Raw genomic sequence first — 20,881 nt, forward strand, 5'->3', positions numbered from 1 at the left:
CTTCCCTCAATCAACAGCAGCTATTGTAGAGGGAATAAATTCTTATATGTTCCTCCAGTGCCTAAAGACAATAAACAAAGTTCCAAGAGACAAAAGTAATCTCAGCATCTACCTATCTTTTATATACAATGGCTAAAGCTGCAGGCTGTTAAAACCTAATGAGTTGGATGCTAAATTCGTGATCAAAAGCCCTGGTTAGGTTATATTTGGACAGTAAGCAATTCTAAACACTGCATCTCAAAGGATGTAATAACCTTGGAAAACAATGTAGATTTATAGAAACTGCAAAGGGATAGAGGGGAAAAACAGTGACTGGATGAGTCACTGAATGAGTGCTTTAGTTGTGCAGAGCTGTTAGTTTGTTAGATGGAATCAGGCTAGCATTTATAGCGTTAAATTACTATTTGCAGTAATCTAAATGTATTCCCTGAAGCTTAACCATCTGAGGATTTGGAATAAAAATGGATACTGTAAATAGAAATTATTTGCTGTGTCAGTAGAATCCAGAACAAGAGATCAATCTCCAAACTAGAACCTGCCTTTCACAATGGTAAGGTATTTTCCAAACAGTACTGGAATATCTCAGTACAGGGTAAATGAAATTTAAGGTTTGTTTGATGGGGGCAGCAGTAATATATAGATCTTGGATGGCACTGATCAGCCATGATCTGATTTAACCTACTCCATATTAAAAATGCATAAGGCCTTTTGTTTCTATGACCAAACTTACCTTGAGGACAGATTGACATACTTGGTATTAGCAACAGAAATCCAAAGGAGCTCCTTGTCTAATTCAACGGATGTTAAGTAAAAGCTGTGGGGTTGGGTGGAAGATGACAACACATTTTAAAAGAACTTATTTCATCAATTCATCTTGGGGGGGTGGCGGAAAACAGCTTTTAACCATCAGGCAGCCAATGCAGAAATAATATGTTGGAAATTTATTAAACAAAGCTAATGTGAGAATTATGGTGACACATTTTAAAATGAAAACAATGGTAAAGTAATGAGTTACATTTCATGTGATTGCTGGGTTGGAGGTCTTTAATGGAGCGAAACAGTCTGCTGCTTTGCTCAATAACAATTCAAACTCTTGTATTTCATTGACAAGCTCAATTAAATGGGGCACCATTCTACTGTGATAAATAGTTTATATTTCTACATATTAATGGCAGAATTTCAAGTTGTCCATGTGTTACTTGTGATGAACATCCTAAAATGAACAAATTGTACAAAGGAGCTCTCATACCAACAATGTGTTTCTGCACCTGCAGTAGAAATGTGACCCAGCTATGTTTAAGATTAGTAAGAGACAACATCTAAATTGTAGTCTATCCTTATATAAGTAAAATATACTAGGGAAGAAATTGCTGGGTAATACACCTAAAAGAATCATTTCTTCCAAGAGAATTTTTGATTGAAGACTATTCAAACAATTTCAAAGATTGATGTAACCCATGCTTTGGTGGAAAAATGACATGGGTGGAGACACCTTGTCATTCTCCAAAAAGTAAATTTGTTCATCGAATTTGAATTAAAACTGGGTAGGAACAGAATTTCTTCTGGGGTCAGCAAAAAGTTTCACTGTACTAGGAGACTGTTTGAAGTTATCATGTTTATTCACACTTGTGCAATAAATCACAACAACCCAATCATCAAAAACATGATGGATTATGCATCTTTCATGACATGCTGCTTATTCAAGTTCAAAATAGTGATTTATGCAATAGTAACATTTGTGTGATAGCAACTGTTTCACTTGAAACTTTTATAAGACCTTGTTCGTATTAGATCAAATTATTTCAAAACCATTGCTGACCTTCATTTATATTTCAAATTTTACATCAATTAAAAGTAGACTAAATTTTATTGCTGTCCTAAACTAGGGTTAGTTGATTTAAACTTGAATTATACATTTTGCATGGCTTTCCTTAACTCGTTCCTATTTGATTCTGGGATTATGTACAGTAGAATCAAAAATCCCTCGACAGTGCAAACATTAGAGTTGTAGAACACACTGATTTTTTTTTCCCTTATCAGCCACTGTCTAACAACTGGTAAAGTGGTTTTGGCAGAGCTTGGAATAAGTACCGTCATGAATGACCTCACATGACTTGCATTTTAGAGATGAAGGTTAATGCTGGCTGTGACACTACTTTCAAACCTGAAGTTATTTCATAAAAGGATAAAATATACCTGAGTAAATTTTGCTTAAAACAAGCTATGAATGGTTTGTTATTAGAAACAGTTTGGATGTCCCTGCTACTCACATTTTAGCTTCTGTGTTGCAGGCAAGACCACTTGATATAATTTAAGTATAGGATGAAACTCTAGTTACTTAATGTGGTCTTTAGATGGTTATGCCCATTCATGTAGCAAACTCGAGCCAGTAGGGTACAGAGCCCTGTTTGTCTCCAGGTCTCAAGCACAAATGCATTATTAAAGACGTTAATAGGCAACATTTTCCTTTAAAGAAAATAAATTTCTAAGCTTGAGCCAGAATTGATTGACATTAAAACCTGAAGTTCAAGCTTTCACAAGAACAGAGATCAGTTAGACAATCTCATGCATCCCAGTCGTCTTCATCTTCGGCAGTTTGTTGCTGCGGAGGTGGGAGGGGTGGAATGGCATCAGACATACGAGCAAAAGCACCACCTGGTACAGGAACTTCACTTCCCGTTCCTTCACCACTGCCCTCGCTATGTTGAGGACCTTACCTGAAATACCTGCAAGAAATCAGACATACAAGTTTGATCCAGCTAATTACATATTAACGTGTTCTGCAGTTTAGTTCAAGCTGCAGTAGAATAAAGTATCAGCATTGACTACATCATCAACTCCAAATCAAATGGGGAAATATTTCCATTTTTATTGGTTACAAAGATCTATGAAATATGGGTAACTTTGAATTTGAAGCATAAATATGTCCAGAGTAAATATTAAACAGTAGCTGGTATCAGAAGTCCCAAAGAAATGACGGATGTGAAGATGTTATAAAGCAAAGCAGAGGAAGTTCTATATTTGTACACATTGGGTATAGCATTAAAGTAACATAAATATCTATTCACATATTAACACTAACTGAAGCTAAAATTGCCATTTATACAGCTGTACCAACAATGGATGTTATACCTTTTCTCCTCATTGCAAGCTTGTTGAAGAGATCAGACATCAGATTCCCCCCCTCCTTCCCTTGTTCCACCTAGAACATAACAGATAACATTCAGCAAAATGTCCACTTCCTCCTCAACCCCCACTCAAAATTAGCAAGTGGAGGCAGGAAAACAACCATACCCATTACTACAGTTGTACTGAGTACAAGTTTCCATTTTAAGTTCCCAAACATGCATTATCAAACTATCAGTATCAATGAGGGGAAAAAACTACACCATATGGAATGTTTCTACTATTCCAAATCTCAACAACTGATGCATAAATTTGAGTCATTTTTTTTGCAACCATCAACATCAATAGTTCCACATCTGCAACAGATGATGTATTTTACATCACTTTGATGAAACCAATTCCCAAATTTGCAGCAGGCATTGACAATGGTTCAATTTTCCTGAAGTTGAAGGAAAAAGCAGTATCTTTTCCAAATGAATAATTGAACTAAAACATGGAAAAGTGGAAAATCTTTACAAGCTCCTCTAAATATTAAATACAAAGTGTAAGAATGTTTCAAGCATAACAGGTTTATGAAACCAAATAGAGTTATATGGGAAAATACCTTGTTCTTGTTCTTTCTGTTTTTTCTTTTCCATTTTAATAGCTTTTGCATTGCGCAGCTTGGCTTTCCCAATTCCTCCTGCCTGCCGGATAGATTCCAGCAGACTGGCTCTTCCATTTGAGGGTTTTACAACTTCCTGAGGTGCTCCCTGAACAATACCATCTTCCAGAAAAGAAATCAGAGAAAACAGAAATCAATAAAAGTGTTCTTCACAATTAGAGTAATATTTGTCCGGAAGAAGATTCTTCTTGAGACTAGACTGAACTTTTGGGACAGGCAACAAAAAAAAACAATGATAAAAGGAAAATTAGCTGGGATGTACAAAATGGATGCAAATCAAAAAAAACCGCAGATGCTGGAAATCTGAAATAAAAACAGAAAATGCTAGAAGCACTCAGATCAGGCAGCATTTGTAAAAAAAAAAGAAACAGAGTTAATGTCACAGGTCAAAGACCTGTTAGAATATTCAGCCCAAAATGTTAATGCTGTTTCTCCCTCCACTCCTGCTGCTTGACCTGCTTGGTGTTTCCAGCATTTTCTGCTTTTTAAAAAATATAGTTGATATGCAAATGCCAATTTAACACACCCGTTGATACTGAATTTCCCTATGGTTCCTGGACATCAGAAAGCAATTAATAGCCCTTTTTTTTGGAGTTTTAGTAGATAAACAGAGCAACTGTTTCATCTACAACCAAGATCCACTAAATGCTTGTCGTTTATCTGTATCTGGTTGAGCTAATTTAAACGAGAATGTTGCCAAGTACATCAGTGTCTTAACGTTCAACAAACAAGCCCTGTTTTACTAATTTAATAGGAATCCACAACTACAACAATGCATCAATCCCTCAGTACTGCATCGAAGTGTCAGAGCTCAAAAACTCTAAAGGGGCCATGAGGAGTGTTAAATTTACAACCTTACCCAGAGGTGAAACTGCCACCAAACTTTTGGTAATAAAGATGATGTGTGCAGGGAAAAACATTTGAGGAAATGCATTTTATTCATAGATTTTTGCCTAAAGGACTGATTAGAAATATATCATGCAATAATTATTTTAAACCACATGTAAAAACTAATGAAGGAATACTATTCAACCTGATTTTCAAAATTATGGATTCAATTTCCCTTCATGATTTTTTCATTTCATGATGTAAGCATTGCTGATAATGTAGAAATTATTGCCACCCCTGCTAGATGACCTTGGGAAGCATGTAGTGGACTTTCTTGAATTGCTGCAGTCCCTGACCTTGCAGGTTTTTAAGCTAGTGATGATGAGAAAAAAAGTGGTATAAGACATTGTTAGTATTATCACACACCATAATTTGAAACCATAGACAAGCAAGGTCCTCAAAAGGTGATCCACAATCTATGATTTTAAATGGTTTCAGAATACCTAGGTTGGGACAAGGTATACTTTAGGAATGCTATGATTCACTAACTTCCATCCAAAGACTTCAAGATAAAACTTTATAGAGATGACAAGGTTCCCATAGCTCCCTACTTTTAAACTTTAGTTTCAAAGTGCCACCGTCTTTCAACACTGCCCACAATGGTGATAATTATGAGGGAATTCAGAATTTGGTTAGTTGCCTCCATGTTTACTTTTATTTTTTTAAATAATGTTTGGGGCAAAACAATTTCAGAAATTCTGTTCCTTTAAGTTCATTAAACTGAAGACAATAGAAAATTTAAAAAAAATGACAAAGCATAGAATTCAGCTGGGATTACTCATACTTCTCACCTATCATTGAAATGTAATGAAAAGTGACAGAACATAATGAGAAGAAGCTTGAGAAACTTGCAACAAGATAGATACTAGTAATTTCTAAGGTAGGGACATGTTCGGCACAGCTTTGTGGGCCGAAGGGCCTGGATTGTGCTGTAGGTTTTCTATGTTTACAGGTATACCCCCCTTGCATTTGCTGCAGTGACCTGCAATCCCACTACACTCCTACTGATGGCAGCACTAATCTATGAGATGGTAGCAACAAAGCTAACTGGGACAATCATTTTATTTGCTGACATTCTAAATCTCAGTGGCACAGGAGAGAATAATTCATCAGGTTTAGCCCAGATCAAGGAGAGAGATTTACAAACCTGGTAGCTGACTACTGGTAGGCTCAACTGGAGGTGGAGGTGGTGGCGGTGGTGGGGGCGGTGGAGGACCACTCATTGGCGTCAATAGTTCAGGCGGAGGGAGTTCTGCAGATGGCACTGGAAGATTAGTATTCTGTTGATCTGAAATGAGAAACAAAAATTGTGAACCACCATAGAGCCATGTCATAATCATTTTGCATAATGAAGAAAAAAATAACTGATACTCAAAGTCAGACAGTGGAGAAAAACAGAGTTAATGTTTCAGGTCAATAACTTTTCATCAGAACAAGAAAAAAAATGAGAAGACGAGCATGTTTTAAGTTGCGGAGAGGAGAAGGGACGGATGGAGAAAATGGATTTTCTGTGATAGGGTGGAGACCAGGTGACACAAGAGCTGTTGGTGCCATGAACAGGGTTATGAATTTTTGTTAATCATAGCAGATCGGTCTATTGGAGGTGTAAGTGGCAGGACAGGAAAAAAAGCAGTAGGGAGAAAAAAATTCTGGAACTGTGAAATGCAGAACACAGTCTTTGTGGGAATTCTCAATCAGAAGATAATTCAGGAAATATTCAGCAGACCACGTACCATCTGTGCAGATAGGAAAAATTTGGTTAATGTTATAGGTGGAAAACCTTTCATCAGAACTGGCCAGTTCTGCCACAGACAGGAAAGGTTGCCTACCTAAAACTCAGAATTCACTGAGGGTTGAAACACTTAGAAGATGAAGTGCTGTTCCTCAAGCTTCTGTTGGGGCTTCATTAGAATAGTAATAAGAGAGAGGTCAGTGTGTAAGAGGCAGGCAACTGAAAATGACTGAACTGAGCAGTGCAAAGCAGTCCCCCAATCTGTGGTCGTTTCTCCAATGTAGAGGAAACCAGTGAATGCAGTACGCTAAATTGGAAGCAGTGCAAGTGAATTGCTGCCACACACGAAGGACTGCTTGGGTCCTGGGATGGTGGGAAGGGAAGACCTAAAAAGGCAGGTGTTGGATCTCCTTTGGCTGCATGGAAAAGTGCTGTGGGAGCGGGGGTGGTTGGTGGAAGTAGAAGAGCAAACCAGGAGGATCACAGAATACTGGAGGGGAATGAGAAGATGCATCTCCTGGTGGAATCTCATAGAAGGTAACAAAAACAACTGAGAATGATCCACTGAATGAAGAGGTTGAAGTGGAAGGTGAGGAAATACGAACCCCATCCTTGCCCTGGCTAAAGAGCAGAAATGTGGGAAATTAAACACACAATTCAGAATCTTGTCAAGTATGGTAGAGGGAAAGCTGTGATTAAGAGAAAGGAAGGTACCCAAGAGACACTGGTATGGAAAGTCTCATCATAAGAACACAGAGAAACTGATAGAATATAACAAGGTTCTTACAGGAGGTGGGAGAAGATGTAATCAAGGTAGTCATGGGAATCAATTGTTTGTCAGGGATACTGGTCACTAATCTAACCCTTGAGATTGAGACAGAGAAGACAAGAAATGGAAGAATCAGGCATAGAACCATACAGCACAATACAAGCCCTTCGGCCCACCATGGTCTGCCGACCTTTAAACCTCGCCTAAATCTATCTAACCCCTTCCTCCCACATATCCCCCTATTTTAAATTCCTCCATATGCTTATCTAACAAGCTCTTGAACTTGACCAATGTACCTGCCTCCACCACTACCCCAGGCAGCACATTCCATGCACCAACCACTCTGGGTAAAAAACCTCCCTCTAATATCTCCCCTGAACTTCCCACCCATTATTTTAAAGCCATGCCCTCTTGTATTGCACATTGGTGCCCTGGGAAAGAGGCGCTGGCTGTCTATGTATCATGAATGACATTGATAAAGATGTTCTCTGTCAATCGAAAAGACAGCTGATTCCTCTACACCAAGAAACAAATGGGGGTTGGGAAGGAGGGGAAGACTAGTCCCTTGGTCAATCATTGGAAGGTTGTTAAAATATTACAGAACTTGAAAACAGGTTAATCAACACTGTGCACGCTTTGAAAATTGACTCTGCTGAGCTGTCCCCAGTGGGTGGGAATAATAACACTTAAGGTTTTATCAATCCCACAGCAGCAACCGTAGACCACCTTATTTTACCTGGGCCATTTGTGTAAACTGGTTCCGTATTGAAACTGGGCAGTTCAGGCATATTGCTTCCTGGTACAGAGGGTGCAATACCCGGACCTAGATCAGCACTATACATGAGGTCATCTGCGATGCCAGGCAAGTCTGGCAGGTAGGATGGTACATCTATCTCTGGGACCTGACCCAGGTCAGGTACATAGAAATAATTCTCAGTTGTCTGAAATACAAAAAAGATGCCATATTCAGAACCCAAGAGAAACAGCTGAAAAAAAATCTTGTAGCAAAAATTAAGAAGGAATTAGAAAAATATTCTGACTGTTTCATTTGTGGAGTTATTGTGCTAAGAAATAACACCGTCTATTTTACAATAGATTTTCATTCATAAACCAGAAAGTCATTTAGGAATTGGATATTACTACATCATCAAGCATTTTCCTTTTGGGTATGCTGAATCCCATGTTCAACTAGAGAAGAGAGCCTAGTTCTAGATTCAAACACAAGGTTAGATATTAGTGTCTTCTCCCTTTACACCAACCAAATGAATCCCTAATGAACACATCACCAGTAAAGTAAATCAGATGGCCAATGTAAAGCTGATAGAACTACGGCAAACTTCTCAGCATCAGTCTGAGAAAGGATGTACTGATGATGCAAAGTTATTTGCAGCAATGAACATATATGAGTGACAATTTAATTTTCGACAGAACCCTGTTACTATTTCCTATCACATACAGACTGTGTGAAATTAACTAGATTATCATTCTCTTTGTTCAGCTAATGAAGCAGTGTGGCTTTCATTAATTACAAATTAATAAGTGTAGGTATCTCCATTTCAACCCCTATTCAATGAAGTAGTCTGTAGAAGATGGCTGGTGAAAGATAAATACATATTGTCCACAACACAAAGCTGTGCCCATTACATGATCAAAATGTACCATGGACATCCCTCATTATATACGAGTTTAATTGTGCCACATGTTATGTAGCTGAGTCGACAGGATCATAAGCTTTTCCAATCTCAAGTGATAAAGTTCTCCACATTTACCCGTCTTTCAAGCTGTTCCCTCTTGGTGATAGAGAGTGGTGCATCAAATGGCTTCTCCTCTTTCTCAGTCTCTAGCGCAGTGTGAGTTTTTGTCACAGCACCGGCTAATGGATCTAATAGAACATATTTCTTGTAGCTGCAGGAAGAAGGAGAAGAACACTGTGTGGTTCAATATTTTAGGCTTAGCTTCTAGAGAGAAAAGACCGCAAGCTGCATGTCAACAAAATACATTTTTTTTTATATTCTTGATAAAAATTCCACAGAAATAATCTTCACAATTCCTAACTTATACATTAGAAACCAGCCATAAAAGTTTAATCTACATTGGAACCAGCCCAGCATTTCCATTTCCAGGGGCATCTCACAGTGAAATATACAAACGAGTACCAGTTACCACAAACTCTTAAGGATAGTTTATGCTCAATGAAAAATGCATCCAGGCACCCACTTTGTTTAAGAGCCTAAATCGAGAGGTTGAAGTAACCTCTAAATAATTTGTACCTCCTCCAGGCAGTACAGCAATAGTTCTTATAGGATTACTATTTCTGCTAGAATTGAAACCTGTGAATACATTTCACTATTTTCATTTGTTTCATTGAAGATTTATTTAATTTTCTTTTTGAAAGGATCAGTAGAAATTAGAAAGTAAGGTTGAGAACAGCTCCTTTATGGGAACTTCAAAAAGATTAAAATAACTTTGCAAGATAAAGCATCTTCAAAACTTCTGGTAAAAATAATAAAATATACCCTAAATGTGTAAACTTCAGAGTTTACATTCAGGAAAACCCAGTTTGTAACTGCCTTTATGCAGACAAAAATTAAAAGCTACTGCTTTATTCAAGTTTTCCAATTCTTTGTCAATGAAATTTATTTATCATTTTTGATCCTGATCAGGACAAATAACATAATTATATACTTTTAAGATGGTTTCATTATCATACACAGAACCAGCAGTAAACACTAATGTTTTTAAATATGATGGTGGCTGTTATTCTGTAAAAGCATTCCCAAGATGTCAACAGTTAGTTGTCATCCATGACTTTCATCTTGCATTAATGGCATGATCCACAGATCTTACTGACATATGTACATACAGAGAATAAATATACCAAAGAAAAATAGTTCTCTTCACAGGATCGTTGATACCTACGGGTTCTCAGTTGTGTTGAAAAGCAGAAGAGAACTGATGGAGCTGATATTTCGAGGAAGGCTTCCCAGCCCTTCCTCCGTCTCATTGTCCTCCTGTGACTTAGTGTTCAAATACACAGGATAAAGCTTTGCTTTCTCCTAAAGGAAATTAAGGAAAATACCTAAATTAGTTTAGCTGGTAAGTCTTGACCAGCACTAGAAACACCTTCTGTTCCCACCAACTTGGCTTCTGGTTGTTCACTGGAGTGATAAGACCGATCTCTATTCAGAACAATATAATAAGGAGATTGGCCTCTCTTCATTGTTGAGTCATGGTAGACTGAATACAGTCAAGCAATCATATATTCCCCAGCCAAGAGGCATTCATCTCACATGTTCTTTTAACCTGAGGAGGCCATCTGTTTAGCATTCAGATACAGCAGCAATTCCAGCTGATTTTTCACCACCTAAGTTCAGACACGTTAAGGCATCACCACCACCTTAGGTGAAATTAGACTCAAGATAGAAAATATATAAATTAAGAGCTGAAGGCCACGGAGCCCCTCGAGCTCTGCCATTTAATAAGACCATGGCTGATTTGACTGTAACCTCACTATTTCCATCTATTTGCAGTAACTATCAACCCTTTGTTTATCAGGGATCTATCCAATCTGCCTAAAAAATATACAAAAAGACTCTTCCACCCCTCTGAGGAAGAGCTCCTGAAGACTCCAAAAGAGAAATGTGCATCATCTTTAGCCATGAGGGAAGTTCTGGAAGACTGGAGGGTGGCTAATGTTGTACCATTATTTAAGAAGGGCAGCAAAGACAAGCCAGGGAACTACAGACTGGTGAGCCTGACATCAGTGGTGGGTACTTTACTGGAGGGGATTCTGAAGAACAGGATTTACCAGCATGTGGATAGACAAGAACTGATTAGGGATAGCACAGCTTTATGCATGGGAAGCTGTGCCTCACAAATTTGTTAAGAGTTTTTTGTTTGAAGAGGTAACCAGGAGAATTGATGAGGGCAGGGCAGAGGACATTGTCTATAAGGCCTTGCTAAAGTCCATTGACAAGGTCCCTCATGGAAGGCTGGTCTTGAAGGTTAGATCGTATGGGATCCAGGGAGGGCTAGCTAAGTGGATACGTAGTTGGGTTGATGGAACAGCAGAGGGTGATGGTGGACCTATTGTAAAAATTGTGTATAATTTATGTTTATGTTTTTCTTGTGAATGCTGCTTATATACTATATGCCTGTGATGCTGCTGCAAATAAGTTTTTCATTGCACCTGTGCATACGTGTACTTGTGCATATGACAATAAACTTGACTTTGACAGGTTATTTTTCAGACTGGAGGCCTGTGACTAGTGGTGTGCCACAGGGATCGATGCTGTTTATTGTTGTTCGTCATTTATATGAACAATTTAGATGAGAAAGTACAAGGCATGGTTAGTTAAGTTTGCAGATGGCACCAAAATAGATGGTATCGTAGACAGTGAAGAAGGTTATCAAAAATTACAGGGGAATCTAGATCAATTAGGTAAGTGGGCCAAGGAATGGCAATGGCATTCAATTCAGATTAGTGCGAGGTGTTGTATTTTGTGAAGTCAAACCAGGGTAGGGGTAGGACTTGTACAGTGAACAGTAGAGACCTGGGAACAAAGAAATTTAGGATTACAAACACAGTTCCCTGAAAGTGGCACCACAGGAGATAGGGTTGTGAAGAAGGCATTTAGTATACTGGGCCTTCATCAGTCAGGGCACTGAGTATAGGAGTTGGGACATTATTTGCAATTGTACAAGATGTGGATGAGGCCGTATCTGGAGTATTGTGTACAGTTTTGAGTACCTTGTTATATGAAAGATTAAGCTGGAAAGAGTGCAAAGAAGATTTATGAGAAGGTTGCCAGGACTCGAGGACTTGAGTTAAAGGGAGAGGTTGGGCAGGCTAGGACTTTATTCCATGGAGTCTAGGAGACCGAGGGTGACCTTACAGAAGTATATAAAATCAAGAGAGGCATTGAAAGGGTGAATGCACACAATCATTTCCCAGGGAAAGGGTATCAAAAACTAGAGGGTGTAGGTTTGAGGTGAGCGAGGAAAGATTTAAAGGGGTCTGAGGGGCAATTCTTCATGCAGCGAGTGGTGTGTGTGTATGTGGAACGAGCTGCCAGAGGAAGTGGGTGAGGCAGGTACAATAACAACACTTAAAAGATATTTGGACAGGTACACAGATAGGAAAGGTTTAGAGGGATGTGGGCCGTAGAAGCCATATAGGTTTAGAAGGATATGCTTGCATTAGGCCCATATCCCTCTACTCCTTTCCTATCCAATTGACTGTCCAAATGCCTTTTAAACATTGTGTAATTGTATCTATCTCTATCATTTCCTCTGGCAGCTCATTCCATATAACCTCCACCCTCTGTGTGGAAAAAAGCTGCCTCTCAGAGCTCCTTCAAATTTCTTCCCTCTCACCTTAAACCAAAGCCCTCTAGTTTTAAATTCCCCATCCTGGGAAAAAGACTCTGACTATCTACCTTATCTATGTCGCTCATAATTTTATAAAAACTCAAGGTCAACGCTCAGAGCCGCCTGTGTTTTGGTGAGAATAAACCCAGCCTATCTAATTTCTCTTAGAAGTAACGACCTCCATTCCAGGCAACATCCTGGTAAATCTCTTCTGCACTCTGCGACATCCTTCCTGTAGTGTGGTGATTAGAATTGTGCACAATACTCCAAGTGTGGCCTGACCAATGTTTTGTACGGCTGCAACATGATTGCAACTCTTATACTCAATGCCTCAGCCTATGAAGGCAATCATGCCAAGTGCCTTCTTTACTACATATCCACCTATGTTGCCATTTTCAGGGAGTTATGAACTTCACACCAACTTCCCTCTGCATATCAACACTCCCGAGGTCCCTCCCATTTATTGTATATGTCCTGATAGTATTTTACATTCCAAAATACATTACCTCACACTTGTCTGGGTTAAATTCTGCCTGCCATGACACCGCTCAACTTTCCAACTGATCCATGTCCCTCTGTATCCTTTCACAACCCTCCTCATTATACTGTACTCCACCAATTTTTATGTTGTCAGCAATTTTACTATATATATACACACACATACACACACCCACACGACAAACAAAAAATGGTCCCAATATCAATTCCTGTGTCACACCACTTATTACAGACCTGACAACTATCCTCTACCTTCTATCATCAAGCCAATTTTAGATCCAATTTGCCAACACATCTTGGATCCCACATGCCCTAACTTTCTGGACCAGTGGGGCTTTATCAAAAGCCATGCCAAAGTCCACATAATACACTAATGCCATGCCTTCAATTTTCTCAGTTACCTCCTCAAAAAAACTCAGATCTGAGAGACAGGATTTCCCCTGCACAAAGCCACATTGACTCCTCCAAACCAGTTTCTGCCTTTCCAAATGAACATAAATCCTGTCCCTTAGAATTTTTCCATTAATTCTTACTACTGATGCAAGGCTCATCAACTGTAGTTTCCTGGCTTATCCACACTGCTCTTTTTGAATAAGTGAACAATATTAGCTCTCCTCCATTCTTCTGGTACCTCACCTGAGGCTAACGGAGATGCAAGAATCTCAGTTTCTCCTGCAATCTCCTCCCTTGCTTCCCATAGTATCCTGGGATAAAGCCTCTCAGGCCCTTTTGATTTATCCACCTTAATGAGTGCTAATATCTCTAACACTTCCTCCCTCCTGACACCGATGTATTCCAGAGTATCAGCATATACCTCCCCTAGCTCTCCATCCTCCGCATCCTTCTCCCTGGTGAATATTGATGAGAAGCATTCATTTAGGACCCCACTCATATGCCCTGGCTCCACACATAGATTTCCCCCTTGGTCCCTGAAGGAACATACTCTTTCCCTAGTTATCCTCTTGCTTCTAATATACCTATTAAGGATTTTGAGATTCTCCCTCATCCTGCTTGTCAAGTCCATTTCATGTCCACTTTTCTACGACCAGGGTGCAGAGTTTGAGACTTTTAGGACTAAAATGAGGAAAAGTTTCTACATTCTGAGGGAAGTAACTTCTGAAATTTTTATACCCTGGAGGGCTGAGGGGTCACTTATCAAGTTCATTTAAAACAGAGTTTGATAGAATTCTGGATACTAAAGGATTCAAAGGATATGGTGATAGTTCTGGAAAATGGTGAGACTATCAACCATGATCTTGACAAATGGCAGAGCAGGTTGAGGGAGCCAGATGACTCACTGCTGCTCCTATTTCTTATGTTCTCTGAATCTAGAGAATTTTGGAAAATTGAAATCAGTACTCCGACTATCTCACTGATCACCTTTTTTAAGACCCCAAGATACAGCTCATCAGAACCCATACAGATGTCAGCCCAAAGTTCCAACAATTTGCTCAATAACTCTGCCCAGATGACTGTTCTCCCCTCAATATCTCCCTCTCTTCCAATTGTCAACTTTGTTACTTCTGGGATGTTACTTGTATCCTGTACAGTGCAGACTGATGGTAAATATCTGTTTAATTCATCTCCTAATTTACCATTATTAATTCCCAAGACTCACTTTCTATAAGACCAATGCTCACTTAACGTTTTTCTTTTAATAGAAATTCTTACTATCTGTTTTCATTATTTCTGTTTAGCTTTATCTCATAGTTTTATTTATTCTCAACACAATCGGTTAATTAATTGTTGTGTGACTATAATGATGGTGTTGAATCAACCATCTCAATAACATATTATTGATGCAAAGACAATGTCAGTGATCATTAACAGAGTCACAGAAAAGACAGGGGTCTATTATTCAAGTGCACTGTATACATGTTGATTGATAGAGAGCTACCCAACCTAATCCCATCTCCCACCCCTTGATCCATAGCCCTGCTGTAAAGTCTCATCCAGTACTCACCCAAGTGCTTTTTAATATGGTGAGGGTTTCTATCTCATCCACCCTTTCAGGCAATGAGTTCCAGACTCCCACCTTTATCTCTAGGTAAAAACACTTTATTCATTTCCCACTTTAAACCTACTAAATACTTTTTAGTATTTAGTAGGTTTAAAGGGGAAATGATTTTTGATCCCACCGCTCGGGGAGATTGATCCTTCCTATTTTTTCACTTAGGTCCTGTTTAATTTTATACAACTCAATTAATTCTGCCCTCAGCCTCCTCTGTTCCAAGGAAAACAACCCCAAACTATCCAATCTCTTGTCACAAATACAATGTTCCAGTTCTCACAATTTCCTAGTAAAGCCCCTTTCATCCTCTTCAGTACATTGCATTAATCCTATAATGCAATGATGGGAAATATCCACAAGACTCAAAATGTGGCCTGACAAATGTTGCATACGATTCTATCATATCTCCCTGCTGTTATATCCTATGCCCTAGCTAATAAAGAAAATCATCCCAGATGTTCTTTTTCTACCTTTCCTGCAACCTTCAAGAATCTGGACATACAATGTGAGGTTCCTCTATTCCGCCACATGAATCCTTTCATCCACTGAATATCGCCTTGCCTAATGCGCTTCCCCAATGCACTACCTTGCACCTCTCTGATTGAATTCCATTTGCCCTCTTTGCTAACCGAATGACCAGACCTTCCACACCCTCAAAAACTTTCTCCCTCCCAACTTTTGTGTCATATGCAACTTCTTAACATGCCCCAAGCATTTAAGTTTAAAGGGACTCTGTGGTAATGGGTTTCCAATCACAAAAATACACGTTAGTTAATTACTCACTGCCTCCTGCCACTGTGCCAATCCTGGATTTAATTGGTGCACTCCTTGGATCCCACGCACCTTTAGTTTTTTTTGACCAGCCTGCCATGCAGGACCTTGTCAAATATTTTACTGAAATCCAGGAAGACTTGCATCAAATGCCCTGCCCACATCAGGCCTCCTTGTTACTTCTTCTAAAACATTTAAGTTAGATGGACATAACCTTCCATTAACAAATCCATCCTGAATGCCCTTCATTAACCTGTGCCTTTCAAAATGAAGTTTACCCTCATTTGAATGCAATAATTTGCTCACCACTGAAGTTAAACTAACTGGACTGTAATTACTCAGTTTATTCCCTCATCCCTTTTTCAAAAGTGATACAACAATAGCAGTCCTTCAGCATCATTCCTGTAGGTAACATGATAGCTGAAGGACAGGGGTGGAAAAGGACTATGGGAAAGAGGTACAACAAGATTGAGTATATAGGATCAGAACTATTGTTCATAGAGGAAAAACTGAGCAACATAATCCCTTTTTTTAAAATTCTACAAATGCATTTATTGTATTTCCAAAAAAGTACAAGAGCTTCAGAAGCAAAAAGTAACGGAACATGTTCCTCACACCTCCTTTAGACATCAGATGGCATAATGCAAGAAGCACATGCTCAAGAACGGCATTTTTTCCTGAACAAGAATATTGTTAAGCATAAAGTAGAAGATGGCAGATTACACTCTCCAAAGGATGTCAGTGAACCAGCTTGGCATTTACAAGAGGTTGATGGTTTCAAGGTCACCTTTATGATATTGGTTAAATAAATCTGAAATATGCATTTTCTATGCACTTCGATTTTAGACTTCACTTCAACCATGATCAGGACCTCACAGAGTGCACAGTGCATAATGGAAGTCTGGTTTGCATGTTTCCCTCTTTGGAACTTGCGTATACATGAAGGGCCATGAGTATACAGCAGTGATGTCGGTTGACATACAGTGCCCTTTTGACATTGCAGCTGAAATGTTGGATTGCAGATACATGACGTAGAACAATGTGGACCCTGAACAGAAAAAACAGGCTTCAGTACGTGGATATTGAACTACTTAGATGTTCCTTTAAAGGCACAGACCTTAGCAGGTTATTGTTGGGCAATCTGTTTCACTATCAATGATGGACCAGATTTCTGGACATTGTTCACATCAGTCCTTTTCACTTTTCACCTGTGTGTTGGAGGAGTTGGGTCAGCCCCAATTCTCTCTCTAGTTGTACACCTCTGCTGACCCTCCATCTCCAGTCTTGCACTGATGAAGTTGGGGTCCGCTCGCATATCTGTCCCAGAATTTCTCACCCCATGGGATATGCAGTGAAAGGGAAAGAAAATGCACGGCAAAAACTGCTTCATAGGGCTGAATGACAATCACAATCATCACAGCATGGAAGGTGGCCATTTGGCCCATCAAATCTGGACCAGGTCTATGCAAGAATAATTCACCAGACACATTCCCCTGCCCTCTCCCCATCGCCACAAAATTTAGGAACTGGGAGCACTGAAAAATGAATTATTCATTGCTCTATTAGTTTTCTGGTCCAATTCACTTTGCATTGTAAATAAATAATCCACTGCCTAAAGAGATTAATATGTGCAGTGTATTAACCAGAAATGCATAGCACAGTACTTTGAAGTAGAGTGACATAAGTATTTTAGTTCATTCGCATCAATTTTTAATACACAAAACACTTCAGCCTCATGTGCACAGCTCTTCATATTTGTGCAATGCATTGTGGATCATTGAGACGGTAAAAAGCACAGAACTGGAGGAGTAAACAGAATTGATGTCACATAATTTTGTTTACTTTAAAATTAATTAAACACATAATTCATGAGCAAGTTGCAATAGTCAGAAGTTCCCAATAACCCAGGGTATTTTCAGGGGTTGGCAGCATAAATGGTTCATGTGATGTCAAACATCTGAGAAAGTAAATCTCCTCTTTCATAAAATCACCTAAATATTGCAAAAACTGGTTTTGTTTTGAGAATTATAACTTTCATTCTGGATAAATTGTGCACCCAGAATGTCCAAATTTTGCTAATAAAGTACAGCAAAATTTTGCAGCCAACCTTATACTGGAAACATTCCTATTTGAAAAAGGGAACAAAGGCTCTGGAATGATCCAAAAAGGCTAAATGGCTAATTATGAATTATTTTCACAAATGAGGTATTTATTACTGACTGATACCTGTACTGCCTTCTCATCCAGTGGTTTCAGCTTGCTGTGAATCTTGTAGCGTGGACGCTTCTGCAAAGTGGAGTCATCTACACCAGTGAAAATTGAAACATAATCCTGAAGCCTGTCAGGTGCAGGGTATTTTGCACTTGAAAAGACCTGTGAAAGGCAAATAATTTTATTTTTTAAGGTGGCATTAGCAAAATATCAGCATATAGTAATTGCCACAAAATGACGACTCTGGAGCAACTCCTGTCTAACCCTTCCACAAACTCCAAGGATCACATATAGCTTCCCAAGCAGGATATATCAGGAAATTACAGCTGCAAATAACAAAATCATAGGGGACACCGGGCAAGCTAAATCAGCAGTAATACTGTGCAGTGTATAACAGATGGTAGCATATTGGGGAACGAATGAGGGAACAGATTATTTTTAGATTTGAGTATTGTGTAACGAGCAAAAGCTAATTGATGACCTGGTACTTAACAGACCTTCACAGAATATTGATCAGGATACAATAGAATTTTAAACTAAATCACTTTCAGTCTTTGTGTAATCCAACACCGAGGATCTTAAATCCAAATGAAGCAAACTATGAAAGAATGAGGCATATGCTGTCGATGTAGATTGGGAAACTACATTTAAAGATATGACAGTATCAGCAACAGCTAACTTTTAAAGAACTAGTGATGTTTTTATATCACTTTAAGGCAAAAAAAATAGAAGTTGTTGACGGGTCATATTCTGCATGGAAGTCGGTGACCAGTAGTGTGCCTCAGGGATCTGTTCTGGGACCCTTACTCTTTGTGTCATCAGCAAACTTACTAACCTATCCCTCCACTTCCTCATCCAGGTCATTAATAAAAAGCACAAAGGTTGGAGGTGTGGATAGTGTGGAGGGCTGTCAGAGGTTACAGCGGCACATAGATAGGATGCAAAACTGGGCTGAGAAGTGGTAGATGCAGTTCAATCCAGATAAGTGTGAAGTGGTTCATTTTGGTAGGTCAAATATGATGGCAGAATATAGTATTAATGGTAAGACTCTTGGCAGCATGGAGGATCAGAGGGATCTTGGGGTCCGAGTCCATAGGACGCTCAAAGTGGCGGCGCAGGTTCACTCTGTGGTTAAGAAGGCATATGGTGTATTGTCCTTCATCAATCGTGGAATTGAATTTAGGAGCCGAGAGGTAATGTTGCAGCTGTATAGGACCCTGGTCAGACCCCACTTGGAGTACTGTGCTCAGTTCTGGTCGCGTTACTACAGGAAGGATGTGGAAGCCATAGAGAGGGTGCAAAGGAGATTTACAAGGATGTTGCCTGGATTGGGGAGCATGCCTTATGAGAACAGGTTGAGTGAACTCGGCCTTTTCTCCTTGGAGCTACGAACGATAAGATGATGTGTATAAGATGATGAGAGGCATTGATCATGTGGATAGTCAGAGGCCTTTTTCCCAGGGCTGAAATGGTTGCCACAAGAGGACACAGGTTTAAGGGTGCTGGGGAGTAGGTATAGAGGAGATGTCAGGGGTAAGTTTTTTTTACTCAAGAGAGTGGCAAAATGCGTGGAATGGGCTGCCGGCAACGGTGGTGGAGGCGGATACGATAGGTTCTTTTAAGAGACTTTTGGATAGGTACATGGAGCTTAGAAAAATAGAGGGCTATGGGTAAGCCTACTAATTTCTAAGGTAGGGACATGTTCGGCACAGCTTTGTGGGCCAAAGGGCCTGAATTGTACTGTAAGTTTTCTATTTTTCTATGTTTCTAAGTAGCAATTCAGACATGGCTAGCAAGTTAAGGATAGCATTAGACCAAAGGAAAATGTTTATAAAACTGTCAAAAAGCAAAGACTGAGGATTAGGTAAATTTGGAGACTGATACACTGATGGGAAAAGGAAAGCAGAGTACAAGAGTAGGCTGGTAAGAAACCTAAAAAGATTGTAAGAAATGCCTATAGAAATGCAAAAAGGAAAAAGATTAGCTGAAGTTATTTTTATTCATTCATTTTTCATGACATCGGCATTGCTGGCAAGGCCAGCATTAATTGCTCATCACTAATTGCACTCGAGAGGGTGGTGGCAGTGAGCTGTCTTTTGAACTTTTGATAGTTCTCCCAGTCATGTTGGATAGGGAGTTTCAAGATTTAGACTGAGTTACAATTAAGGATTAGCACTACTCTTTCAAATTAGGGTGCTGTGTGATTTGGAGGGTAACCAGCATGCAAGGTCTTCCCCTATGTCTACTACCCCTGTCCATCCTGGTTGCAGAATCTGTGGAGTACCAAAGTGGCCTGGGTGAGTAACTCCAATGCAATTTGTAGATGATGCACACTGCAGCCACAGGACACAGTGGTGGAGGAAATTAACTTCATGACTTGTGCCTTGCAGATGTTGGAAAGGCTTCAGTGAATCTGGTATTTTTGTGGCTGGACCAGTTGACTTTCTAGTCAATGGTGATCCCCAGGAAATTAACGGTGAGGGATTCAGCAGTGCTAATACCACTGAGTACCAAATGTAGGTGGTTAGACTCTCTTATTGGAGATAGTCATTGTCTGGCACTTCTGGGCATAAATGTTATTTAACATTTTCCAGCTTATTCCAGTCTTGTCTAGATCTTCTTGCGTGCAGACTTGGACTGGCTAATTTACTGAGAACTTGCAAATGGAATAGAACATTATGTAATCATCAGCAAATATTCCCATTTCTGAACTCATGATAGAAACAGCAGGGGGACTGGGGGGGGGTGGGATGGGGTGGTGCCGGAGGGAGGAGGAGGTCACTGGTGAAGCTGGTTAGGCCCAGGACACTGTCCTGAAGAACTTCTGAAGTGATGTCCTGG

At 39.5% G+C, this 20,881-nt stretch overlaps 1 protein-coding gene across 2 annotated transcripts in view; it reads right to left on the bottom strand.

Annotated features, from left to right (window-relative positions):
- Window positions 1–3,128: 3,128 nt before the first annotated feature.
- The window catches only part of wash1 (WAS protein family homolog 1), a 28,413-nt gene continuing 10,660 nt past the window's right edge, over window positions 3,129–20,881 (bottom strand). For both annotated transcript variants that reach the window (XM_052030430.1, XM_052030429.1), the window contains exons 4-10: window positions 18,056–18,202; window positions 10,099–10,235; window positions 8,949–9,084; window positions 7,916–8,120; window positions 5,826–5,966; window positions 3,731–3,892; window positions 3,129–3,202 (exon numbers count right to left, since the gene is read on the bottom strand). In XM_052030430.1, the coding sequence (XP_051886390.1) occupies window positions 3,165–3,202; window positions 3,731–3,892; window positions 5,826–5,966; window positions 7,916–8,120; window positions 8,949–9,084; window positions 10,099–10,235; window positions 18,056–18,202 (966 nt within the window). In that variant the 3' untranslated portion in view covers window positions 3,129–3,164. The remainder of the gene's footprint in view (window positions 3,203–3,730; window positions 3,893–5,825; window positions 5,967–7,915; window positions 8,121–8,948; window positions 9,085–10,098; window positions 10,236–18,055; window positions 18,203–20,881) is intronic.

This window comes from Pristis pectinata, chromosome 15, assembly GCF_009764475.1.
Source record: "Pristis pectinata isolate sPriPec2 chromosome 15, sPriPec2.1.pri, whole genome shotgun sequence".
In the NCBI taxonomy this organism is placed as follows: domain Eukaryota; kingdom Metazoa; phylum Chordata; class Chondrichthyes; order Rhinopristiformes; family Pristidae; genus Pristis; species Pristis pectinata.